Genomic DNA, 25,744 nt, shown 5'->3' on the forward strand with positions numbered 1-25,744 from the left:
AAAAAAAGTGAATCTGCCTTTCAGTGATTGTCCAGCAGGTAACATCATTTATCAAGGTGTTTCTAAAGATGAAAATTTATGGCTCCCTTTTCTTTTGTTATAGGCCTCTTTTCTTGATAGTGTGAGTAGCATGGCAGTTCATGATATGTTTAAGTCTCCTAGTAAAACATACATCCAGCTAAAAACAAGAGATGAAAATATAAAGGTAATGCTTCCCATCACTTGCTAATTATAGTATAATTGGACTGTCTGGCCACTGACATGTATATATTAATTGAAATATTTTTTTCTAGGTGGGATCACCTTTTGAGTTGGTGGTTAGTGGCAATAAGCAGTTGAAGGAGTTAAGCTATATGGTAATCTCTTACAGAATCTAAATGTATGATTTATTGTAGAACCGTCTGAAATAGTGTCTACCTTATGTTTAAACTGAACTTACTGATTTTTAAAACTCAGGCTCACACTTAAAAAAACACCCTATTATATTTCAGTGTATTATATGTTATACATGCACCATAGGTAATATTTATACATGTTCTTACAGAGTTTTCTGTGTCTAAGTTGTGTATAAATTTACTTTGTGAAACTTCACATTTTTTTCCTTTCCCACAAAGGATTCTTATAAGATATTGAATATAGTTCCCTTTGCTCTACAGTAGGACATTGTTGTTTATCCATTCTATATATATATATATATATATATATATATATATATAGTTTGCATCTGCTAATCCCAAACTCCCAATCTATCCCTCCTCTACCCTCCCTCCCCACTGGCAATCACAAGTCTGCTCTCTGTCTGTGAGTCTGTTTCTGTTTTGTAGATATGTTCATTTGTGTCATATTTTAGATTCCACATATAAGTGATATCATATGGTATTTGTCTTTCTCTTTCTGACTTACTTCACTTAGTATATTATCATACTGGGTCCATCCATGTTGCTGCAAATCAGCCTCACACCTCTCTAAGCTGTCTTTTTGCATTGAAATCAAACTATCTTTTTTCTTTCTTCACCTTTAGTTGCATTTCCAATTTAAGATGAATAATGAAATCTTGCATTATGTTTAAAAATTACATTTCTATAAGATAAGCCACATATGTTCATTATAGAATATTATAAAACATAAGAAAAACAAAAACAAATAAAAATCACCCCCCATAGGCTTGTACGTTTGCTCATCCAGCGCTCAGTGGTGCTCTGCATTCCTTCCACTCAGAAATAGATTCTTGACCGTCAAGCTGCTGTGGCCACAGTTATGGTGGCTTTATCTTATCCTTTTCTAATTTCTAATTATCCCACCGTGTTGGTCAGGGAGGTTTATTTTTGTGTGTGTGTGTTCCAAAAGGATTTGAAGCTGGTTTAAGTCAAGAATTTGTGTGTATGCTTAAAATTATCTTAAACATAGCTGCCATTGAGATTCTCACTAGCTTTAGCGTAAAATGAAACTCCTGTCCTCTTTTTTTCAGGTAGTGTCCAGGGGACAGTTGGTGGCTGTAGGCAAGCACAATTCAACAGCCTTTTCCTTAACACCAGAAAATTCCTGGGCTCCAAAAGCCTGTATTATTGTGTATTATATTGAAGATGATGGGGAAATTATAAATGATGTTCTAAAAATTCCTGTTCAGCTTGTTTTTAAAAATAAGGTGAGATTTAAGGTAATGATGTTTATTTGTTTTTTGTTTTTTATTATTTACTTACTCATTTATAAATTTATTTATTTATTTATTTTTGGCTGCCTTGGGTCTTCATTACTGCATGCGGGCTTCCTCTAGCTGTGGTGAGTGGGGGCTACTCTTTGTTGTGGTGCTCAAGTTTCTCATTGTGGTAGCGTCTCTTGTTGCGGACCATGGGCTCTAGGCACGCACCGGCTTTAGTAGTTGTGGCACATGGGCTCAGTAATTGTGGCTCGTGGAAGGTAATGATGTTTAAAAGAAAACTTCATATGAGTAAAGTCTGAGAAATGTGATATTTCTTTAGAAAAGTATCATTAAACAAAATTGGTTAGAAATTTATATTCATTTCTAGAACTATGGATAAACCTCTTCATATTTGATTACTATGTATCTGTTTTCACATATGGAATTATTGGACACTGTGGGTCTTCTCTGTAAGTTATGATTCTTGGCTTTAAGACTAATTCAAATCCGTGAAGGTCTTTTAGGATTTCCCAAATGGTGGAGTCAATATCGCTTTGGCACAGAATTCCAGTGGCCATATAGAATTTGTGTGGTGTTGATATGGTGTGGGAGTGAAGTGAGAGGTGTAGGAGGGAGTGAGGCATCTGCAGTGATGTGTGGAAGCAGTGCTGGGCTTTGGTTTATCCATTTTATCAGCCTGGAAGCTAACCCAGGACAGATTTACAATGAGCTTGGCTGCTTTGCATATGGAGATCTCTGTGGAGTTTGGCCTCAAAACACAGCAGTGATTTTTATGACGTAAGGTGTATAGCTTGTGCAGGAAACACCCCTGGGCCCCAGTTCTGAGAAGTAACTGGATTGCAAGATTGACAGGTGGAGTTCAATTATCTCATGCATATTAAAATGATCCATTGTTCTCACTAAAGGCTGCTGCAGTTTCAGGACCTCTGAAGCAAAATAATCATTATTTTAAACTACTGATTTGCAGAGAACAGTTCTTCTGGTAGCATTTCCCTCCTTAATTTGTTAAAATTTTGAGAAGTAGAGGTTGTCATCCATGCCTTTTTTATTGAGAACTGTTAACTCTAACTTTGTCAAAATATAATACAAACTTCTATTTTCTGTGTGATGAAAGGAATTTTTTAAAAGACAATGCTGTATTCTGTCAGTTTCAGAGCACAGTTTTTGACTTGTCATGACTCCATTAATCCCCTGAGAAAGGTGAATTTTAAAGTAGGAGTAAGGCTTAAATGTGAAGGCACACATCTCTGACAGTGAGAGCAGGTGCTGTGTAAAAGGCTTTGAGGAAGCAGACTGTGTGAATAACATACTTCCAAGAAATTTCTTGGGTATGAGAGATAAGAAACTAGTTTCATTTGTGTTTACAGAGATAATTCTTCAATTTTTATATGATAATGTTTACCACATTTACTTCGAAAGAAACTACATATTTGGAAATAAAATATGTTTAAACACAGGACAAGTGAATAAATCTTTGTGGATGTTCAGTAGTGACTGTGGAATAAATGAATGAAATGTGGAAGGCGCAAGAGATATAGTTTTTTAGAAATCACCCACCCAGAAGTGCAGGTTGGAGCCATGGGATCACTGAGGTGCAGAGTAAAGAGTCAGAAGTGCAAAGTTTGCATATGATGTTCCCCTTCCCCTTGTTTAAGGGGTAAGTGGAGAAGAGTAAACTAGATACAATGGCTCAAGAGGCTTGTGAAAGAAAGATTGCCCTGGACAAGTTAAACAGGCAAGGAAGACTTTATTTAAGACTATTGCAACACAGGAGAGAGAGACTGAACTCAACTGCACTGAAACAAAAGGCAGGAGGGTTTTTTAAGCACTGGGGTGAGTTAATGGAAAGGTACTGGGGAAAATGGTGGAGGGCTTGGTCAGTGTGATTAGGCCATCTGTGTTTGCTAACTGGAGTTTATAAGTTAGGCTCCTATTCACCATAGGGGCTAGGAGATCAGTCAGGGCTCTTTCTTGATGATTATACTTCAAAAGGATGGCTCCCAGGGCTTTGAAAAAGACATTCCTGCTGGGAAAACTTTCAGGAAGCTGGGCGAAGATTTACATCTCAAAGGGGCAGAGAAAACATTTACAATTGCGAATTTTCTAAGAAAAGGGAAATTGGGTGCTTAATGTCTTGAAGAAGCCTGTTTGTAAAGTTCAGGCAAGCTGAGGGGAACATTAAGGCCATCTTGATGAGGTGGTACAGTCACTGGGGCAAAGGATTATTGAGATAGAGCTGGACAAGATGAACATTCCTAGTAGGAAGAGGCCTTAGGACAAAGCCATTCGGTGCAGCAGTGATGAGAGGATTGATGCTATTTAAGAAGTACCAGTAGGACCACGCTTTGCTGAGTGTAATGACAGAGGAAGTTCAGGCAGCCGTGGAGACACAGATCATGGGGCCTGACTGGTGTTTGGTCTGATGGCCTGGTCCTGGGGAAAGACACCGTTGCCCAGCCCAGACGATTCTGTGAGTCCCTGGGGCTCTTACTTGCATGCACTCACTTCTGAGTCCAGGTGGCCAATGTGCAGGCACCGGCAGCTTCTCTCCTCTTTCCTGTCCCCACTCCTGGTTACTGGCCCTCCCCAGGTATGCCAGACACTGTCTTCTCTTTAGCACGGGCTGGCAGCTGTGGGGTGGGAGATGGAGAAAGGGAACAAGAAAGGTAGAGAAGTGAAGGAAAACTCTGATTTATGCCACAGGGAGAGGTTCTGTGACTTGTGAACACTGTGGGAGTGAAGTTTCTTTTTACTCCTTTCCCTGGAAAAGGCTGCTGTGTGGTTTTAGAATGGTCCCCGAGCCAAGGCAAATGAAGAATCTTTGGTAGATTTTGTCACTGATCTGCTCTATTGGTAAGATGTTAAAAAATGCTTTAAAAAAGTGTAACATATCAATCCTGTTTTCTCCCTTTCTTAGATACAGTTATTTTGGAGTAAAGCCAGTGCTGAACCATCTGAGAAAGTCTCTCTTAGGATATCTGTGACACAGCCAGATTCAATAGTTGGGATTGTAGCTGTTGACAAAAGTGTGAATCTGATGAATGTCTCAAACGATATTACAATGGAAAATGTGAGTTAGCCACTTTTTCATTATAACATACATTAAAGAGAAAAAAAGAAACGTTATTGTGTTACTTCAAGTATCTAAAGGAAATTTCATTAGTTCCTTTTCAAGTATAAGTCAATAATCAGTAAAGCTTCTGAATGAAAAAGATGTGCATTGCAGTTGTTATGTTGGAAAGAGGCTGTTGTGGTCAAGGGTCTTTGCTGTCTTATGTGAGAAATGCCACCTAGAGTTTTCCGTGATTTCCCCACTGTATTTTAACTGAAGCCTCTTGAGAAAGCACAAGGAAATGTGCTTGCACAATTCTGAATGACATTGGAGAGAGCTTTAGGTAATTGTGAAGTACTTTTTATTTTGTTTGTACATAATGGTTATGAATAATTACAGTCCCCATTGAATCAGGAATTTGCAGTATATTGAGGGAATGAAATCATGTTAACCTGCAGAAAACTTACAAACCAAGAAATATACGTGTCTAGTTATATAATCCCCTATTCATTAGTCATTTCATTTTTATTTGTAAGTGCTTTACGTATTCTTGTCAGTGGAAATCTAGACTGTATAACCTACGTCCATTGATTGATTAACTACAGTGATTAACAACATGTCAGGAAGAAAGATTTATATGTATAGGCTAATTTGGTCATCTTGTTGTAAAATCAGTCCATTTGAGAAAAATTGTACAGTTTTCTTCAGTCTATCTAGTAAATTTTTCTCATTCCCTTTTTAAAAAAAGGCCTTTAAAACCAATTCTGAAAAGTCTATAGCATTTTACATTTGATTTAACTGAATATAGTATCTTTCATTTTACAGCTTGCTAAATATCTTAATAAATATATTATTTCATTTTTTCTTCCATATATATGTGTACATACACAAATACACACACACATACACATGCTCTTGCTGTGTTTGTCTCTGTATCTTGCTGTACATTTACATTAAATTTTGTCAGATATTAAGATTGCTGTCCCAGCTTTCTTTTGATTCACACTTGACTGGTATATTTTTCCATCTTTTTATTTTCAACCTTTTGTAAGTTTCTGTTTGAAGTGTATCTTGTAGATAGCATATTACTATATTTCGCTTTTTTTAAAAGTTCTTTATTGGAATATAATTGCTTTACACTGTTGTGCCAGTTTTTGCTGTATAAGAAAGTGAATCAGCTGTATTTGTACATATATCCCCATATCCCCTCCCTCCCACCCTCCCTATCCCACCCCTCTTAAGTCATCACCAAGCATTGAGTTGATCTCCCTGTGTTATGCAGCAGCCTCCCACTAGCTATTTTACATTTGGTAGTGTATGTATGTCAGAGCTACTCTCTCACTTTGTCCCAGCTTCCCCTTCACCGCCACCATCCCCCCAACCCCATGTCCTCCAGTCCATTCTCTGCATCTGCATCTCTATTCTTAACCTGTCACTGGGTTCATCAGTACCATTTTTTTAGATTCCATATATATGAGTTAGCATACAGTATTTTTTTTTTCTCTTTCTGGCTTACTTCACTCTGTATGACAATCTCTAGGTCTATCTACCTCATTACGTATAGCTCAATTTCATTCCTTTTTATGGCTGAGTAATATTCCACTGTATATATGTGCCACATCTTTATCCATTCATCTGTTGATGGGCATTTAGGTTGCTTCCATGTCCTGGCTATTGTAAATAGTGCTGCAATGAACATTATGGTACATGTTTCTTTGTGGATTATCGTTTTCTTAGGGTATATGCCCAGGAGTGGGATTACTGGGTCTTATGGTAGTTCCATTTTTAGTTTTTTAAGGAACCTCCATACTGTTTTCCATAGTGGCTGTACCAACTTACATTCCCACCAACAGTGCAGGAGGGTTCCCTTTTTTCCACACCGTCTCCAACATTTATTGTTTCTAGATTTTTTAATGATGGCCATTCTGACTGGTGGGAGGTGATACTTATTGTGGCCTTGACTTGCATTTCTCTAATGATTAGTGATGTTGAGCATCTTTTCATGTGTTTATTAGCCATCCGCATGTCTTCTTTGGAGAAATGTCTATTTAGGTCCTCTGCCCATTTGTGGATTGGGTTATTTGCTTTTTTGATATTGAGCTGCATGAGCTGCTTGTATCTTTTGGAGATTAATTCTTTGTCAGTTGCTTCATTGGCAAATATTTTCTCTCATTCTGAGGGTTGTCTTCTTGTTTTGTTTATGGTTTCTTTTGCTGTGCAAAAGCTTTTAAGTTTCAATAGATCTTATTTGTTTATTTTTTATTTTATTTCCATTATTCTAGGAGGTGGGTCAAAAAGAATCTTGCTTTGATGTATGTCATAGAGTGTTCTACCTGTGTTTTCCTCTAGGAGTTTTATAGTGTCTGGCCTTACATATAGGTCTTTAATCCATTTGGAGTTTATTTTTGTGTATGGTGTTAGGAAGTGTTCTAATTTCATTCTTTTACATGAAGCTGTCCAATTTTCCCAGCACCACTTATTGAAGAGGCTGTCTTTTCTCCATTGTATATTCTTGCCTCCTTTATCAAAGATAAGGTGCCCATATGTGTGTGGGTTTATCTCTGGGCTCTCTATTCTATTCCATTGATCTATATTTCCGTTTTTGTGTCAGTACCATACTGTCTTGATCACTGTAGCTTGCTTTTGTTTTTTTTAATATAATCTGATAGTCAGTATCTTTTAAGTAGTTTATTTAACCCATTTACAAATTAGTCCTTGCTCTAATTAAGACTTATTTCTGCTCTTTTATTTCATATTTTAAAATTTAGACCACTCCCTTTTTGTTTCTTTTTATTCTTCCATGGTTTTGGAAGTTATACATTCTCTTTTTATTGCCATGATAGATGCCCTTAACTCATGAATTGTGCTAATATTTATCTTATTGACTTAAGATTATCGATATTTGTATCTTCATCTGACAAGACAAGCATTTTAGTGTGCTCTCATATTCTCTTTTTAAAAGAACTTTTTTCTATTTTTTAAATTTATTTTTGGCTATGCTAGGTCTTCGCTGCTGCGTGTGGGCTTTCCTCTAGTGGTGAGCAGGGGCTACTCTTTGTTGGCAGTGCATGGACTTCTCATTGCGGTGGCTTCTCTTGATGTGGATCATGGGCTCTAGGTGTGTGGGCTTCAGCAGTTGCAGCGTGTGGGCTCAGTAGTTGTGGCTCGTGGGCTCTAGAGCTCAGGCTCAGTACTTGTGGTGCACAGGCTTAGTTGCTCTGTGGAATGTGGGATCTTCCCGGATCAGGGATGGTACCTGTATTCCCTGCATTGGCAGGTGGATTCTTAACCACTGGGCCACCAGGGAAATCCCAGTGTGCTGTCATATTTATGCATTCTTTTTGTCTCTCCCTGTCCTCACTTCCTTCTCCAACCCTGGGCAGGTCATGGTGCTGTTGTATAGAATTTTAGTTCTTTGTCATGATGAATTGCCCTTTCAATCTATACTCTCCCTTCATTTCTTTTAATATATCCTTATTGGAGTATAATTGCTTTACAATATTGTGTTAGTTTCTGTTGTACAACATAGTGGATCAGCTATATTTATACATATATCCCCATATCCCCTCCCTCTTGACCCTCCCTCCCACCCTCCCCATCCTGCCTCTCTGGTTCATCACAAAGTACCAAGCTGATTTCCCTGTGCTATGTAGCAGTTTCCCACTATTTTACATTTGGTAGTGTATATATGTCAATGCTACCCTCTCACTACATTCCATCCTTCCCTTCCCCCTGCCATGTCCTCAAGTCTGCTCTCTACATCTGCATCTTTATTTGTGCCCTATCACTATGTTCATCAGTACCATTTTTCTAGATTCCATATATATGTGTTAGCATATGGTATTTGTTTTTCTCTTTCTGACTTACTTCACTTCGTATGACAGAAACTAGGTCCCTCCACCTCACTACAAATAACTCAGTTTCATTCCTTTTTATGGCTGAGTAATATTCCATTGTATATATGTGCCATATCTTCTTTATCCATTCATCTGTTGATAGACATTTAGGTTGCTTCCATGTCCTGGCTATTGTAAATAGTGCTGCAATGAACATTGGGGTACATGTATCTTTTTGAATTATGGTTTTCTTAGGGTATATGCCCAGTAGTGGGATTGCTGGCTCATGTGGTAGTTCTACTTTTAGTTTTTTAAGGAACCTCCATACTGTTCTCCATAGTGGCTGTATCAATTTACATTCCGATGAACAGTGCAGGAGGGTTCCCTTTTCTCTGCACCCTCTCCAGCATTTATTGTTTCTAGATTTTTTAATGATGGCCATTCTGACTGGTGTGAGGTGATACCTCCTTGTGGTTTTGATTTGCATTTCCCTAATAATTAGTGACGTTGAGCAGCTTTTCATGTGCCTCTTGGCCATCTGTATGTCTTCTTTGGAGAAATGCCTATTTAGGTCTTCCACCCACTTTTTGATTGGTTTGTTTGCTTTTTTCATATTGAGCTGCGTGAGCTGTTTGTATATTTTGCAGCTTAATCCTTTGTCTGTTGATTCGTTTGCAAATATTTTCTCCCATTCTGAGGGCTGTCTTTTCATTTTTTTTATGGTTTCCTTTGCTGTGCAAAAGCTTTTGTTTTGTTAGGTCCAATTTGTTTATTTTTGTTTCTATTTCCATTACTCTAGGAGGTGGGTCAAAAAGAATCTTGCTGTGATTTATGTCATAAAATGTTCTTCCTATGTTTTCCTCTAAGAGTTTTCTAGTGCCTGGCCTTACATTTAGCTCTTTAATTTTGAGTTTTATTTTTGTGTGTAGTGTTAGGAAGTGTTCTAATTTCATTCTTTTACATGTAGCTTTCCAATTTTTCCAGCACCACTTATTGAAGAGACTGTCTTTTCTCCGTTGTATATTCTTGCCTCCTTTGTCAAAGATAAGGTGCCCATATGTGCGTGGGTTTACATCTGGGCTTTCTGTCCTGTAGAATTGATTTATATTTCTGTTTTTGTGCCAGTACCATACTGTCTTGATTACTGTAGCTTTGTGGTTTAGTCTGAAGTCAGGGAGCCTGATTCCTCCAGCTCTGTTTTTCTTTCTGAAGATTGCTTTGGCTATTTGGAGTCTTTTGTGTTTCCATACAAATTGTAAAATTTTTTGTTCTAGTTCTGTGAAAAATGCTATTGGTAATTTGATAGGGATTGCATTGAATCCATAGATTGCTTTGGGTAATATAGTCAATTTCACAATGTTGATTCTTCCAATCCAAGAACATGGTAATCTCTCCATCTGTTTCTATCATCTTTGATTTCTTTCATCAGTGTCTTATACTTTTCTGAGTACAGGTCTTTTGCCTGCTTAGGTAGGTTTATTCCTAGATATTTTATTCTTTTTGTTGTGATGGTAAATGGGCATGTTTCCTTCATTTTTCTTTCTGATTTTTCATTGTTAGTGTGCACTCCTGTAAAGGAATGAGATTTCTGTGCATTGATTTTGTATCCTGCTACTTAACCATATTCATTGATGAGATCTAGTAGTTTTATGGTGGCACCTTTAGAATTTTCTACGTATTGTGTCATGTCATCCACAAACAGTGAAAGTTTTACTTCTTCTTTTCCAATTTGGATTCCTTTTATTTATTTTTCTTCTCTGACTGCCATAGCTAAAACTTCCAAAACTATGTTGAGTAATAGTGGTGACAGTGGGTACCCCTGTCTTGTTCCTGATCTTAGAGGAAATGCTTCCAGTTTTTCACCATTGCCAATGATGTTGGCTGTGGATTTGTCGTATATGGCCTTTATGATGTTGAGGCAGGTCCCCTGTATGCCCACTTTCTGGAGAGTTTTTATCATGAATGGGTGTTGAATTTTTTCAGGAGCTTTTTCTGCATCTATTGAGATTATCATATGGTTTTTTCCATTTAATTTTTCGATATGGTGTATCACATTGATTGATTTGTGTATGTTGAAGAATCCTTGCATTCCTGGGATAAACCCCACTTGATCATGGTGTGTGATCTTTTAAATGTGCTTTTGGATTCTGTTTGCTAGTATTTTGTTTAGGATTTTTACGTATCTGTTTCTTAATAAGTTTATTTATTTGTTTGTTTGTTTGTTTGTTTATTTTTATTTATTGGCTGCGTTTGGTGAGCCTGAGGTGTGCTGTGTGTTCTCTTGGGGAAGTTGGCCCCAGATTGCAGGAACCTTGGCAGTGGTGGACTGCAAAGGCTGCCAGGAGGGTGTGAGTATTAACCTGCCTTGCACACAGGACACTTGGTCGCAGCGACGGTGGCCTCTGGGGTCTGAGGTAACAGCCATGGCTCGTGCTTGTATAGGCATTGCTCTGCCATCTGTGAACACAGGGGCCAGGGAGCAACAAAGGTCTCCTGGCTCTGCAGCAGGCCCAGGTTGTTTCCCTGGACACCCCCCACCCCCACCCCCCCCTCCCCCGGGCTAGCTGTGATGCACCAGCGCCCCCTGGCTGTCCTCACGCAGTCAATCCCAGTCCTCTCCCAGGGGTCTGACCTCCGAAGTCCAAGCCTTAGCACCCATCCCTCACCTGCTCCAGTGGGTGAGCAGACAAGTGTCTCATGCTGGTGAGTGCTGGTTGGCAGTGATCCTCTGTGCGGGAATCTCTCCACTCTACCCTCCACACACCTGTTGGTGCCCTTTCCTCTGAGACTCTGAAGCTCACCCCACCCTCTGTCCCTACCAGTGAGGGGGCTTCCTAGTGTTTGGAAACTTTTCCTCCTTCTCAGCTCCCTCCCAAAGGGGCAGGTCCCGTCCTGATTCCTTTGTCTCTCTCTATTTTCTTTTTCTTTTTTTCTTTTGCCCTACCCCACTTATGTGGGGATTTTCTTGCCTTTTTGGAAGTCTGAGGTCCCCTGCCAGAGTTTGCTAGGTGTTCTGTAGGAGCTGTTCCCCATGTAGATGTATTCTTGATGTATTTCTGGGGAGGAAGGTGATCTTCACATCTTACTCCTCCACCATATACACATGCCTCTCCCTTCATTTTTTGATTCTGGAAATTTACATCCATTATTTCTTCCTTTAGCTCCTCTTCTCTCCATTTCTTCTCCTTTTCAGAGATTGGCAGAGATTGGCACTTCTACTTTTTTTCTCCATGTCTCTTAGCTTTTTGTTTTATGTTTTTGATCTCATTTGTCTTTTCTCTATTTCTTTGGGAGAGTTCCTCAGTTGACTCTTTCTGTTCACTGATTATTCATCAGCCGTGTCTATCATACTTGGAGGGATAGCCTACTTTTATGTCAGCTATTATATTTTTAATGTCTGTTATTTTCATTTGGTTCTTATTTTTCTTGCTTTATATTGCTAATATTTTTCCTTATCTATATTTACTATGTTTATTTTAAATTCTTGAGCTGACTTTTCAGTATTCTGCTTCACATGTTGTGTGTTGTCTTGTTGGATGTCTTTTATGGAAATTATACTCTTTGGATGTCTAGTTGATTTGGCAGCTACTCTGATAATGTCTGTTGGGGAAAGCTGAACACCAGGCTCCAATCTGTGTAAGTCTTGTGAATTTAAAGAGCGGGAGGGGTTGAGCTTCAGGGACTTGAGAACTTCCCTTGAACCTCCCTGTGTGCTACCCGCTTCCACTCAGTGATTCCCTTTTTTTTTAAATAAATTTATTTATTTATTGGCTGCATTGGGTCTTCATTGCTGCACACGGACATTCTCTACTTATGGAGAGTGGGGGCTACTCTTCATTGTGGAGTGCGGGCTCCTCATTATGGTGGCTTCTCTTGTTGTGGAGCATGGGCTCTAGGTTCGTGGGCTTCAGTAGATGCAGCATATAGGCTCAATAGTTGTGGCTCATGGGCTCTAGAGAGCAGGTCCAATAGTTGTGGTGCACAGGCTTAGTAATTCCACGGCATGTGGGATCTTCCTGGAGCAGAGATCGAACCTGTGTCCCCTGCATTGGCAGGCAGATTCTTAACCATTGCGCCACCTAGGAAGTCCCAGTGGTTCACTTTTAAGCTCTTAGGGAAAAGCAGACCAGGAATAGGCAGTCTCCTGAGGTGGTGACCCACCAGCCCTGAGGGGTTGGAGGAGGAGAGGAAGAAGAGTGAATGCCTGAAGGCCAGGGGTCTGTCTACATGTTTCCTTTTCCTCTCATGCCAGAAGGGCAGAGGTGCTGACCTGGTATTATCCTGACTAGACTACCTGCCTGCTGCCTGCTGGTTTTGGCAGTGAAATAGTAAGGAGTGATTGTTCTGAGGCTACCTCCTGAAGAGAAGCACAAGCAGAATTTAGAAACCTTCCTCGAACCTGTCATATGACTGCTGCCAGTAGCAGCTTTCTCCCATGTGCTTCCTCCCACACTCCAATTTGAGATACCCTTGCCTCTTCCGAGGGTTTTCTTGTTCTACTCATCCAAGTGTCTTGCTTGCTTTTATTGTTTCTCCAGAATTGGCTCTGGAGGAGGGAGACAGGAGCCTATGATAATAGGCTGCTTTGGTTTCTTTCATTCTTATTAACTTCATAGGTGCTTCCCAGAGACTGTTGAATGCCTTGGAATAATTTAGGTGTCCTAGATCTTTCAGAACTAATTTCCAGATACCAGACTTTCCTTGCTGCAGCTTTGGCAGTGCCTTTCACTGAGTCAGTGAGAAAAGGAGGACTTCTTTATGCAAGAGATGCTTCTTCTTAGATAATTCCATTAATTCACACCTGAGTGTCAGCAGAGGAACATCTTGCACACATTGGTGTTCTGTGGCAGAGTTTGAGTTATGGAATGAAAACCTTTTCTTTCCATCCTGATTGGCTCTGGCTCTGTTGTCTGTGGTTTAGCTAATTGTATTGGCTAGCTTGTTGAGATATTATGAAATTTTCCCTTTTCTCATTCTGTGGTTTTATTCTTGGTGCCTGCTATAGCACCATGTTTACTAACTGTGGATGTAGGAGCGGTGTTGTTAGTGTAGCAGAAACAGCGGTTTGGGTGTTTAATTTTAAACTTGTATTTTTAAACTTAGAATCTTACATATTTTTTCTCCTTGTCTTTGTCTTAATTTGTCAGTCTTAATGCTAATGTAAATAAGGGAAATGTATCAAAATCGTTACCAAAAAGGGTATAATATCTTAACTTTTTCTTTTTACCATAGTAAGATATATATAAATTAAATTTGCCACTTTAACCATTTTCAAAATACAGTTCAGTGGCATTAATTACATTCATAATATTGTACAACTATCATAGCTATTTCCAAAACTTTCATCACTCTAAACAGAGACTCTGTGACCATAAAGCAATGTTTCCATTACCCCCTTCTCTTAGCAACCTTAGTAACCTCTACTCTACTTCTGACTTTATGAATTTGCTTATTCTAGATATTTCATATAAGTGGAATCATACAATATCTGTCCTTTTGTGTCTGCCTTATTTCACTTAACACAATGTTTTCAAGGTGTAACTGTGTTGTAGCATGTATCAGAACTTTATTTCTTAGGGCTGAATATATTCCATTGTATATATGTGCCACATTTTGTTTGTTTATTCTTCTGTTGATGGATGCTTAGGTTGTTTCTACCTTTTGGCTATTGTGACTAATGCTGCAATGAACACTGGCAAACAAATATCTCTTTGAGTCCCTGTTTTCAGTTCTTTTGTGTATATATATATAGGATTGGAATTGCTGGGTCATATTCTAATTCTGTGTTTACATGTGCCAGTTTTACTCTTTTAGCCTATTTTACTCACTCTTGCTAGCAATGAGTACTGTTCTTAAAAAATAACATTGCTAATGGTATACATGCAAATATCTCATTATCAAAGAGCTATCTCATTGATGTAACTTGCATCACTTTGGTTTTTTTTAAACTCAACACGTCACAATTTTTTTAAACTACTTTATTTATTTATATATTTATTTATTGGCTGCATTGGGTCTTCACTGGGGGCTAGTCTTCATTGTGGTGCGCAGACTTCTCATTGTGGTGGCTTCTCTTATTGCAGAGCATGGGCTCTAGGCACACGGGCTTCAGTAGTTGTGGCATATGGGCTCTAGAGCGCAGGCTCAGTAGTTGTGGTGCACGGGTTTAGCTGCTCCATGCCATGTGAGATCTTCTCGGACCAGGGATCGAACCCGTGTCCCCTGCATTGGCAGGCGGATTCTTAACCACTGCGCCACCAGGGAAACCCTGCATCACTTTGATTATCAATGAGGTTGAATATTTTTCTGCTTATTCATAATTTGCATTTCTTTTTTTGTGAATTGTCTCTTTGTGTTATTTTAAAGAATTTAGTTAACTGACATTTTTTAGAACTCATATTAACCATCAAATTGAACCCGTTTATGTTTGTCAAAAGTATGAGCATTTTTAATGCTTATCTCTGCGTTGGTCTTGTCAACAACAAGCCCACACTTCTTAGGAATTCTGAATTGCTGAATAGAATAAAAATAAGTGTCAAAAAGAAATGTAATTTTGGCTGATTGTACTATGAACATGGCATTTACATATTCATTATTCCTCCATTTGTGTCATTTTCAAATTTGATGCATATGACCTGTCTCTTATGTAAGGTGCGAATCAGGAATGTTGAGAGGCCAGAACAGGTTGATGTGAATGTATTCATTCTGTATATTTTATCTTTCCTTAGGTGGTTCATGAATTGGAACTTTATAACACAGGATATTATTTAGGAATGTTCATGAATTCTTTTGGAGTCTTTCAGGTATGTTTAGTTTGGTATATAGTTTGAAAAGATATTAATATCTTTTACTGCTGCAAAATTAATTTGAGAATTAATGATCTAAATTATGAAATGTTAACCTTTTATTAAATGTGTTGATGAAGTGCAGCGTGTTATATAAGTGTAATTTGAAATGGAAAGATAGTCATCCTTCTAGTTTTAAAAGCAAATGAATAAATTCACCATTAGAGAAATAATGGAATTGTCATTATAGTTTCTTTCTTTTATATCACTTTCCTTGACTTTGAAATGGCTCTTTCTGCATGTGAGACTGTGTGTGAGTGTGTGTGTGTCTGGGCGTGAGAGCGAATGTGTACTCGTGTGTACCTTAACTCAAAAATGAGCAAGAGTTAAAAAGGGAAATACTGTCACGTGCTACACACAAACAGATGAGCAAGAGTGGGTTAGGACTATGGGAGACTGACAATTTAGAAGGCGTTTAAACTCTTATTTTAAAAGAAAATTAAAATTATTGTTTCTAGGAGTGTGGCCTCTGGGTATTGACAGATGCAAACCTTGTGAAGGATTACGTTGATGATGTTTGTAAGTGAAACCTGGCAAAGTGCTTTTAAAGTAATTAAGTCTTTCATCGCAGGTATTTGTAGTCACTTATGTAAGTATGAATACTTCCTGGTTGAACATGAATATTGTGATTTTCATTTTCTGTTTTCTTATCCTACAATATTTGGAGTTTAATGTATGAAGGTGAGTCAAAATTTATCTGCACTCTGGCTGAATTCTAGTAGAATTTCTACAGCCAGGGTGCGGATAATTTTTAACTCACCCTCATACTTGGAAGTAGATCTGGACCATGACATGGAGTGTTTTTCAGCTCCTGTGTAGATCTTTGTAATGAATGCTTTCCCTTTGCTCTCTGTAATTTTTTTGACGTGGTTGTATTTTTGGACATATTGGAAGATCTTATGCCTCCAATTTGTGTTGTAAACTGTGGTGTTATTTTGGAATCATTTAAAAGGAGCAAGATATTTTTGAAACATTTTTGTTCTCTAGCTTTTTATTGTTCACCTAGAAAATAGCCCAGATGCCATAAAGTATGCTGTCAAGACACACACACACACACACACACACACACACACACACACACACACACACTTTTCTTCTCAATCTGAGTTATTCCTGGGCAGGGTCACATCTGTACATCCTAGGTCCCTGGATTGCTAGATAGAGCTGACCACCCAACTAATTAAAAGAAGCGTGCTTTTAGGAAGAAGTCATAAAACGTTTTGTCTGAAGGAAACGTATAAGTGAGAATGGTTAATTCTAGAAGTTGTTCTCTTTCCTTTCAGGTAAAATTTATATGAAATCATCTTGAAAGGCCACAGAACTATCATAGTTTCTTTCCATGCATTCCCTGTTTCTGTCACGTGTGCCCAGTTACTTACTGCACACTAAGCCCCAGGCTCTCCAGCTTTGGATTGGTTCTTGACACCACAGGACACCTGAGCCTCTGTCCAGAAGTTATGAGAATAATTTTATAGTCTTAAGGATTTTATGAAGTCATTGCCATCTCTACGTATTAAAGACATGTGACGCATTTAGCTTTCTTCACATAATCATCTATCCTAGGCAGCCTTCCAAACCAATCTGTTCTTTTCCATTCTCTCTCTGTCAGTCTCAGCTTTCACCCATCTTAGTTTATGTTTGCTTATCGAATCCTGGTGCACACTGTCATACTCATTCTATTTTTAGTAATACTTATTGTAATCTTTATCTTTTCTGAGAACCTTCTTCTTTGTTTTCACTGTAACAGAAGAAGCCGGATACTCTTACTAGCATATTATGTTGCTAGAAACCTTCAAGTGATTGACATTAATTTTTCTGCCTCTTTTCTGGTTCAGGGTCAGGAGGTGCATAGGATTCAGTATTTTCTCGGCCACTTCAAGACCATTGTTCAACAACCCTCAGTTAAGAGCCCCTTATGATTTGAAGCTCAAAAAATTTCAATTACAGTTCCTTTAATCAACATTCACCTACTTTCCCTTTGTCTCTCTATACATTGATGACTCTCACAGAAGATTCAGAGTCTTACTCCTTTGTCGTCCCGGGGGATTTGAATGTCTATGTGGGTGGCCCATCTAATGTGCATTGTCCCGTGATTACCACTGCGGCAACAGTAGTCACAAGGTCATGTCATCACCCAGCCACTGCCCTACCCCTAACGTTTCAAGTGCCTGTCCTCCTACCTTGTATGTGTCCTCACTCCCCTAATTCTTTGGTCTTGGCTTCTCCTGGTTATTCTGGATCACCGGCTCCTTCTGCCCCCATTTGCCCCTTGTACCTGGACCACATACATGGTCAGTCAATTTGGTAGAATTCTTCCGTAGTCCCTTGTCCTTCCATGACATCTTCCCCATTAAACTCAACTCTGCAACACCTTGACTGTTTATCTTACTATGTTTCTGCACCCTGATGCCCCACAGATACCTTAAATTTGATATATCACAAACCATCGCTCTTCCTTAATATGATGTGACTAATATATGAGCTCTTGAGTTGATTTGATTCCATATCTCTGTTAATGAAATCATCATCTACCCACGTGTCTGCACTGGAAACCTGGAACTCGTCCTTAATTCTTTCCTCTCTCTCTGTCAGATGTAGAACAGCATAGAGGTTAAGAAAGGAACTTGCCATTAAATACTTCTGATTTTGAGTTCTGGCTTTATGATCCTGAGAAAATTCATTAAGCTCTCTAAACCTGAGATTTCTCCCTGAATTACAAGAATAACATCACCTATATTACAGGATTGTTATGAGGTTAAATCCTAAAGCATGTCGAGTGCCTAGCGCATTGTTTGGCACTCACAAGTCTGCAATGACCTATTATCTTATTCCTCATATCCAGTTTGTTCACTCATGATTCAGTAGATGATATTAATTGTGTGCCCGGCATGTAGGAGGCAATGGAGATTCCAGCTTGGTCCAGTGGGGCAAACCAACACACAGAGGAGTGTGCTGAGGGCTGTGATGGGGAGGTGCAGCCCGCCGTGGGCGCACACAGAGGTCATCCAGCCGAGAGGCAGAGCAGAGTCATCTCTCAAGGCTGTCCTTCCTCTCCTCTCCCTCGTCAGCGTGTCTCCTCCTGCGCTGAGGGAGCCTCCTGTTTCTCCTGCCTCTATTCCCCCAGCTCTACACCGCTGAGACCAGAGTTTCCATTATAAAACATGGGTTAGATCATTCTTCCAATTTATTGTAAAACCTTCAGTAGGTCATCATTACCGAAAGGGTCAAGTCCAAATCCTTCTGCATGGCATAACTGATATTTTAAAATCGGGACCCAAGTATTCTTTCTATTCTCATTTTATTCCACTCTTCCCTAATACGCTTTGTCATATTTCAGACATGCCACTGTACTTAGCTTACTTTTTTTTTCTCTTGTATGGGATATTCTTTATCTGGAGATGTAAGGAAAATGGAATGCAGCAGTCAATGCAAAATGCATTTTTTCCTCTAGCCATTCCCTTTTAATCGTTCAGAGGCTGTGTAAAGTCAGCTCTTCTGTGCTTGGTAGACATTTCGCCTGTGTGTGCTGTCACTCCTGTCATGTGTTTGTCTGCCTCCCCCATAGACAATGGGTGGAGCTCATCATATTCATTTTTGTCTCTTTGGTACCTTCTACAGTATAATTTTCTTTTTACATTTTATTTTGAGATAATTTTAGGCTTATAGAAAACTTGAAAGAATAGAGATAGGTGTGTCTGTATGTTAGCATGGCTTTTTTTTTTTTATAAGAAAAAAGCTAATAAATTGGATGATTGTAGCATCTTGTGGCTGGTGTAGCCAAAGGCAGTCAGCATTAGGAATCTAAGAAGAGGGGAATAGCAGAATTGGAGGTAACTTTATTTATTTATTTATTTTTAATTTATTATTTTTTGGGGGGTACACCAAGTTCAATCATCTGTTTTTATACACATATTCCCGTATTCCCTCCCTCCTTCGACTCCCCCCCACCCTCCCTCGAGTCCCCCCCACCCTCCCCGTCCCAGTCCTCTAAGTCATCTTCCATCCTCGAGTTGAACTCCCTTTGTCATATAACAACTTTCCGCTGGCTATCTATTTTACAGTTGGTAGTATATATATGTCTGTGCTACTCTCTTGCTTCGTATCAGCTTCCCCTTCACCCCCCGCTCCACCAAACCTCGAGTTCTCCAGTCCATTCTCTGCATCTGCATCCTTGTTCTTGTCTTGTCACTGAGTTCATCAGTACCATTTTTAGATTCCGTATATGTGAGTTAGCATACAATATTTGTCTTTCTCTTTCTGACTTACTTCACTCTGTATGACAGACTCTAGGTCTATCCACCTCATTACATATAGCTCCATCTCATCCCTTTTTATAGCTGAGTAATATTCCATTGTATATATATGCAGGAGGTAACTTTAAAAATGGGATTTAACTTATTTTTTAGCAGCTGAGCTAGAAGTAATTTTTCAGGTATTGGTTGTAGGGCCATCAAACTTTTTTTTTTTTTTTCCTGGCTCTGCTGTAGTGACCATGTGGCTGGGGGTAAGTCATGTGACTTCTGTGGGTCTCAGGTGTCTCTGTAAAATGAGAGGATTGGACAAGACAGACTGTAAAGGCCCTGTCAGCTGAGAGGTGCTGTGGTTCTGCGGACTAGGCTGATGAACACTCTCTACAGTGACTTTTTCCTGACAGTTGTCTGTGTTTATTTTTAGATGACCGTATAGCGTTTTTGGAGGAAACTGAAGGATACTTGGTAGATTTTCATGACTTTTCTTCGGGTAGCAGTCCACGTGTCAGAAAGCATTTTCCAGAGACTTGGATTTGGCTAGACACCAAAATGGGGTAAAATTTTATAAAGTTCTTTGCCCATGTATATTTTGCTGGATCTTAGTTTTAAGTAAGTTTTGCCCTCTTTCTAATGTTTAAGTACAAACGTAGGGTGATAAAGAACTCAATAGACCAAGAGTTTTTTTCAGAATGATATTTATTGTATTTAAATATAGTATTTAATAAAGCTGCATGTGAACTGTGGCAGTGAGAGTATCATCATGGAGAAGGTGGGCCTTTTTCTAATGAAGGGTGATTTTAACTTCCCTGAAGCCTTGTGGTTCTCGTTGGGGAAAGATTGCTGAGAGTTCCTTTGTTGCCTTGGGGTGGGAAGCGCTCATAATTATTCCTTCTGCCTTGTGGCTCCTCCTAAAATATGCCTGTGAGCCACAGAAAGGGGGGCTGTGGACACTGAAAGGAATTCAGCTTAGCTGACAAACCCTGTGCTACCTGGCGTGATGACTGAGCAGGTAAATCATGAAATCTACACATATTGTGAGTCAACTATTTTCAGGAACTTGAAATAAGACAAAGTTAAACCTCCAAATCAAATAACAACAGTGACTAGAATACAGAGGGAAAAGTTTATGCATATTGAGAGAAACAAATTGGAGTTAAATTTGAAAAAGTATATTTATTATCTATACAAAATTTATGAAAATGATGTTTATTCTGAAGATATAAACATTGCAGAAAGATTTTGTTGGAATATAGATCAGTTTGGTGACCTATTCCTTGAGAACTTGGGATCTACTGTTTTATGCTTAAATCTTTTTAAAAAATTTAGATATGTAAATGATTTGGAAAATTAAAATTCTTCCAAAACATGGTTTAGGTTATGTTGGCCTATTTTGAAATGTGTCAGTTCTTGGTTTTGTGACTTTTATATTTATCTTGACTTCAGTTCCAGGATTTACCACGAGTTTGAAGTTACTGTACCTGATTCTATCACTTCTTGGGTTGCAACTGCTTTTGTGATCTCTGAGGATTTAGGTCTTGGACTAACAACTACTCCAGTGGAGGTAAGTATATTAAAGGGCTGCTTATAAATGGTACAGTGTCATGAAGCAAAGAAAGTGTCAGCTCCTCAATGGATCTTAAAAAAGTGACTGCTTATGATATTGACCACCGTTTAGAGATTCCTTGGCGTTTCCTTTTTGTTTTTCATCTGTTTTACAATTTAGAATGTGAGCTGTGTTAAACTGCTAAATGTACTAGCTCTATATTAAGATTTGGATAGAAAGTTTATCATTGACTGAGTCCAACCACTTCCAAGGGCTAGGAGGGAGAGAATGTTTCTGTGCATCCCTCTTTAAGGACAAGCAGAACTTCTCAAAATATCCCCTAGCAAACAGTCCTTCACATCTCTTTGGTCAAATTACATCCCATGTCGCTTCCTAAACCCGTCACTGACAAGAGGAATGTAACGACCATGATTGGTCTTAGACCAGTAGCTTTCACCTCTATCATACCTGAAGCTGGCTTTTTATAACAGCTATTGTTTTTTGTCCCTCTACCATCTATGCAAAATGAAATGCATGGGAAATATAATATACCTTACATACTCAATTAAAAAAAATCAATGAGATGCCCTATGTGAAATACTAAGGAGAAATAAAAGGAAAGTAATGTATAATAAAATAACATACTTTTCAGTATGTAAGTGACCGGGCCTAGTTACACGAGAAGTCATAGTAACAAATTTGAATATTTACCCTGTGTGTAGAATCACCCTGTGTGTAACAGCTGCAAATGCAGTTCGATATACATGTATTGTTTTAGCAAATCAAAAACCTTGACAGGTGTTGCCTGTGATGGTGTAAAGTTTTGAAATAGTGAACACGTTTTGGTAAAGTTACAAAACAAAGTGTGTTTTCCTCTTGATTTACAAAATAGTTGTGTATTGACAGATGTTTTGGGTTTATATACACGTTGGAATTAGGTTGTAAGTCCAGGTCATTATAAGCAGGTACTTTATCTACATGAAGGGACATTGAAGAATCGTGAGGGACACAGGACAATTCTTCATTGTCTGGGACTGTCCTGAGCCTGCAGACCTTCACCCACTAAGTGCCAAGGGCACCCTATCGTGAAAGTCTGACACTTCTATGAATGTCCAAATAAACCTCTAAGAGGGAATTAACTGCTGCCGGTGAGAAACTTGGCCAACACTCTCAGAGTTGGGTGACCAACGAGGAAGTACACATATGTGTATGTATATGTTACAGGGTAGTAGGCAAAACATCATTTAGACTTTTCACATGAATCTGAAACAGATGCTGTTTCATTTGGCCAGTGGCTTTAAAAGCAGAATGGTAGAATCAACATGGCAGAGTAGAAGAGGAACTTAGCTGTGGCCTCAGACGTGCTGGGATCCAGTTCTGACTCCTATACTTGCCAGCAGTGTGGTCTTGTACCAGTTACAGAGATGTCTGAGCTTCAGATTTCTATAAAATATGGTCATCGCACCTGCCGACATAGGTGTAATGACTAAATGAAATAATTTGTGTAAAATCCCTGGTTCTTAGTAGGCATTTCATAAAACACAGTGATTATTTTAAATAACATAAATCAAGTCAATGTGCCCCCATTGGTTTGGGATAGGTTGTTGTTTGCTTTCTGTTGGTAGGAAAGTGGACATTTCTATGTGAAGGTAGTTATAAGCGTCACAGGTTTCGTGAGATTTGCTTTTAATTGTGTAAAGGGTGAAGCCTTTGGAGTTGAATAAAGTCTGTGTTCATTGTCTTTTTTCCAGCTCCAAGCCTTCCAACCATTTTTCATTTTTTTGAATCTTCCCTACTCTGTTATCAGAGGTGAAGAATTTGCTTTGGAAGTGACCATATTCAATTATTTGAAAGATGCCACCGAGGTAATATACCGAAGGTTTTGTTTATCATTTACACTTCAGGAAAAAGTGAAGAAAACATGCAGGGATTGGGTTACGTAGTGTTTGGGCATCTAAGGATTTTATACATTTCTGGGAGATTGGAAATAGCCGTACTTTGCCCACAATGTCCTTTGCTTGTTAATGTCAAAGGATGTTGCTAGCATATCCGAGCTATCTCGCCTTAGTTTCTAGCACGGGTTCTCTGCTTTAGTCATGCAGCTTCGTCTCTGGGGCATGTCTTCCTCTTTCCTGCCCCCCTGCATTTTTCCTTACTCTCCTCTCACACCTAGAATGTGTTGTCACTTCTTACTGCTGTTCTTTGCCCACGGCAGTTGGCAAGAATTTATTCCTTTCAAGACCTGGTTTAAAACTAAGGTGTCTTTCCTGAGGAATCTCACCCATGCTGTTGTGCTTGCTGTCCCTGTGTTGGTACAGCATATATCTATTTTCAAGGCATTGTGTTCTGAATCATGGCCGGGTGTCCCCTTAGCCAGTCAGTTCCCTGTAAGGCAGGGGCAGGCCCACTGTTTGTTTTGTCCCCTAGTAATGCTAAGGAAGTGATTTTCCCCCAGGGTAAGTAAGGATTGTAATTAATTTTAGTACCTGAAAATGCCATAATCTCTTTAAGCACCATGTCTAGAGAGTAAACTGTTTCTTCTTTGCTAATTTTACTTTTCAATCTTCTTAACATGGTATAGTGTAAAGAGCAAAAGATCTGGAGTCAGAAGGCCCAGATTCAGTGTCCAGCTTCTCCACTTACCAGCAAATAACTTTTTTTTCCACATCTTTATTGGAGTATAGTTTCTTTACAGTGTTGTGGTAGTGTCTGCTGTACAACAAAGTGAATCAGCTATATGTATACATATATCCCCATGTCCCCTCCCTCTTGAGCCTCCCTCCCACCCCCCGCATCCCACCCCAGCAAATAACTTACTTGCAGTTTACTCATCTGTAAGATAGGAAATATTTTGAGAAACAGATGGGAAAATAAGTGGGAAAACAATTCATAAAATCTAAGACCCAGAGAAATGCTATTCTTTTTTTTTTTCCCAGATCTTTATTGGAGTATAATTGCTTTACACTGTTGTGCCAGTTTCTTCTCTACAACAAAGTGAATCAGCTGTATTTATACATATATCTCCATATCCCCTCCCTCTTGAGCCTCCCTTCCACCTTCGCTATCCCACCCTTCTAGGTCATCACCAGTCATTGAGTTGATCCCCCTGTGTTATGCAGCAGCTTCCCACTAGCTATCTATTTTACATTTGGTACTGTGTATATGTCAGTGCTACTCTCTCAATTCGTCCTAGCTTCCCCCCCACCCCCCGCCATGTCCTCAAGTCCGTTCTCTACATCTGCATCTTTATTCTTGCCTTACCACCGGGTTCATCAGTACCATTTTTTTTAGATTCCATATATATGCATTAGCATATGGTATTTGTTTTTCTCTTTCTGGCTTACTTCACTCTGTATGACAGACTCTAGGTCCATCCACCTCACTAAAAATAACTCAGTTTCATTCCTTTTTATGGCTGAGTAATATTCCATTGTATATATGTGCCACATCTTCTTTATCCGTTCAGCTGTTGACGGGCATGAGAAATGCTATTCTTGATGAGCCAGGCAACTTTGACATAGTTTACAACAGTTTACAAACAACATGTGCTTCAGGACTAGTGTCTGAGTCATACTTTTCTTGGAATACTTTTAGCAGAGACTCTCAATGAGTGTAATAACATTTCATCCTGTTTGCCTCAGGTTTTTTTTAATGGGACTAGTGTCCCAGGATGATATGGTTGAGTCAGGCTGGTTGGCATTACCATGACACGAAATAACCTTTTTGGGCACATCCTTACCACTCAGAAAAAATGAGAGAATTTAATGTTAGTGGGAGTTTAATGTTAGAAATGGAACCGAAGAATGCCATTTCCCCACATGTCTTGAGGTAGATGGAAAAAACATGGGAAAGAAACTAGGTGTTTCCTGACACCCTTTCACCCTCTCCTTGACTGCCCCTTTCTGTCTCATTTTTCTCTAGTTCTGAGCCTCACAGATTTCACTGTAGTTAAAGCAATGTTTTACTGGGGAGCAATTTACTGTACAGAAACTTTGATGATTTTTTTCTTCCAGGTTAAGGTAATCATTGAAAAACGTGATGCATTTGATATTCTACTGGCTTCGAATGAAGTAAATGCCACAGGACACCAGCAGACCGTTCTGGTTCCAAGTGAGGATGGGGCAACTGTTCTTTTCCCGGTGAGGCCAACACATCTGGGGGAAATGCCCATCACGGTCACAGCTGTCTCACCTGCTGCTTCTGATGCTGTCACCCAGAGGATTTTAGTGAAGGTAAATACTTGACGTCTGAATAAATGGAATGGAAATACATAATTGACAAGGAGACAGAAGGTGGATTTTCTCTTGGTTAAATTTGTTTTCAAGACCTAGAGGGTCATCTTCTTCACCGTCCTGGTAATGCCTAATGGTTTTCTCATCTACATGTAAAAATATATCACGTATATGTCTTAGAGGTGATTGCCAACGTCTTCTTTAAATTTATAGTATGACTGTGAAGCAAGTTATATTTACAGTCTGTGTGACATGGGGTTAAATCATGCCAAGTTGATATGTAGATGTTGAATTTTGGAATTCCTCAGTACAGGTAGGAGAAGTTT

General features: G+C 39.1%; 1 protein-coding gene across 2 annotated transcripts in view; it reads left to right on the plus strand.

Annotated features, from left to right (window-relative positions):
* CD109 (CD109 molecule) overlaps positions 1-25,744 on the plus strand; it is a 126,584-nt gene that overhangs the window by 64,431 nt on the left and 36,409 nt on the right. For both annotated transcript variants that reach the window (XM_057737937.1, XM_057737938.1), the window contains 10 exons: positions 104-205; positions 294-356; positions 1,469-1,645; positions 4,578-4,730; positions 15,277-15,351; positions 15,852-15,912; positions 20,068-20,197; positions 21,087-21,204; positions 22,938-23,051; positions 25,200-25,418. In XM_057737937.1, the coding sequence (XP_057593920.1) occupies positions 104-205; positions 294-356; positions 1,469-1,645; positions 4,578-4,730; positions 15,277-15,351; positions 15,852-15,912; positions 20,068-20,197; positions 21,087-21,204; positions 22,938-23,051; positions 25,200-25,418 (1,212 nt within the window). The remainder of the gene's footprint in view (positions 1-103; positions 206-293; positions 357-1,468; positions 1,646-4,577; positions 4,731-15,276; positions 15,352-15,851; positions 15,913-20,067; positions 20,198-21,086; positions 21,205-22,937; positions 23,052-25,199; positions 25,419-25,744) is intronic.

Source organism: Hippopotamus amphibius, chromosome 6, assembly GCF_030028045.1.
Source record: "Hippopotamus amphibius kiboko isolate mHipAmp2 chromosome 6, mHipAmp2.hap2, whole genome shotgun sequence".
Lineage (NCBI taxonomy): Eukaryota > Metazoa > Chordata > Mammalia > Artiodactyla > Hippopotamidae > Hippopotamus > Hippopotamus amphibius.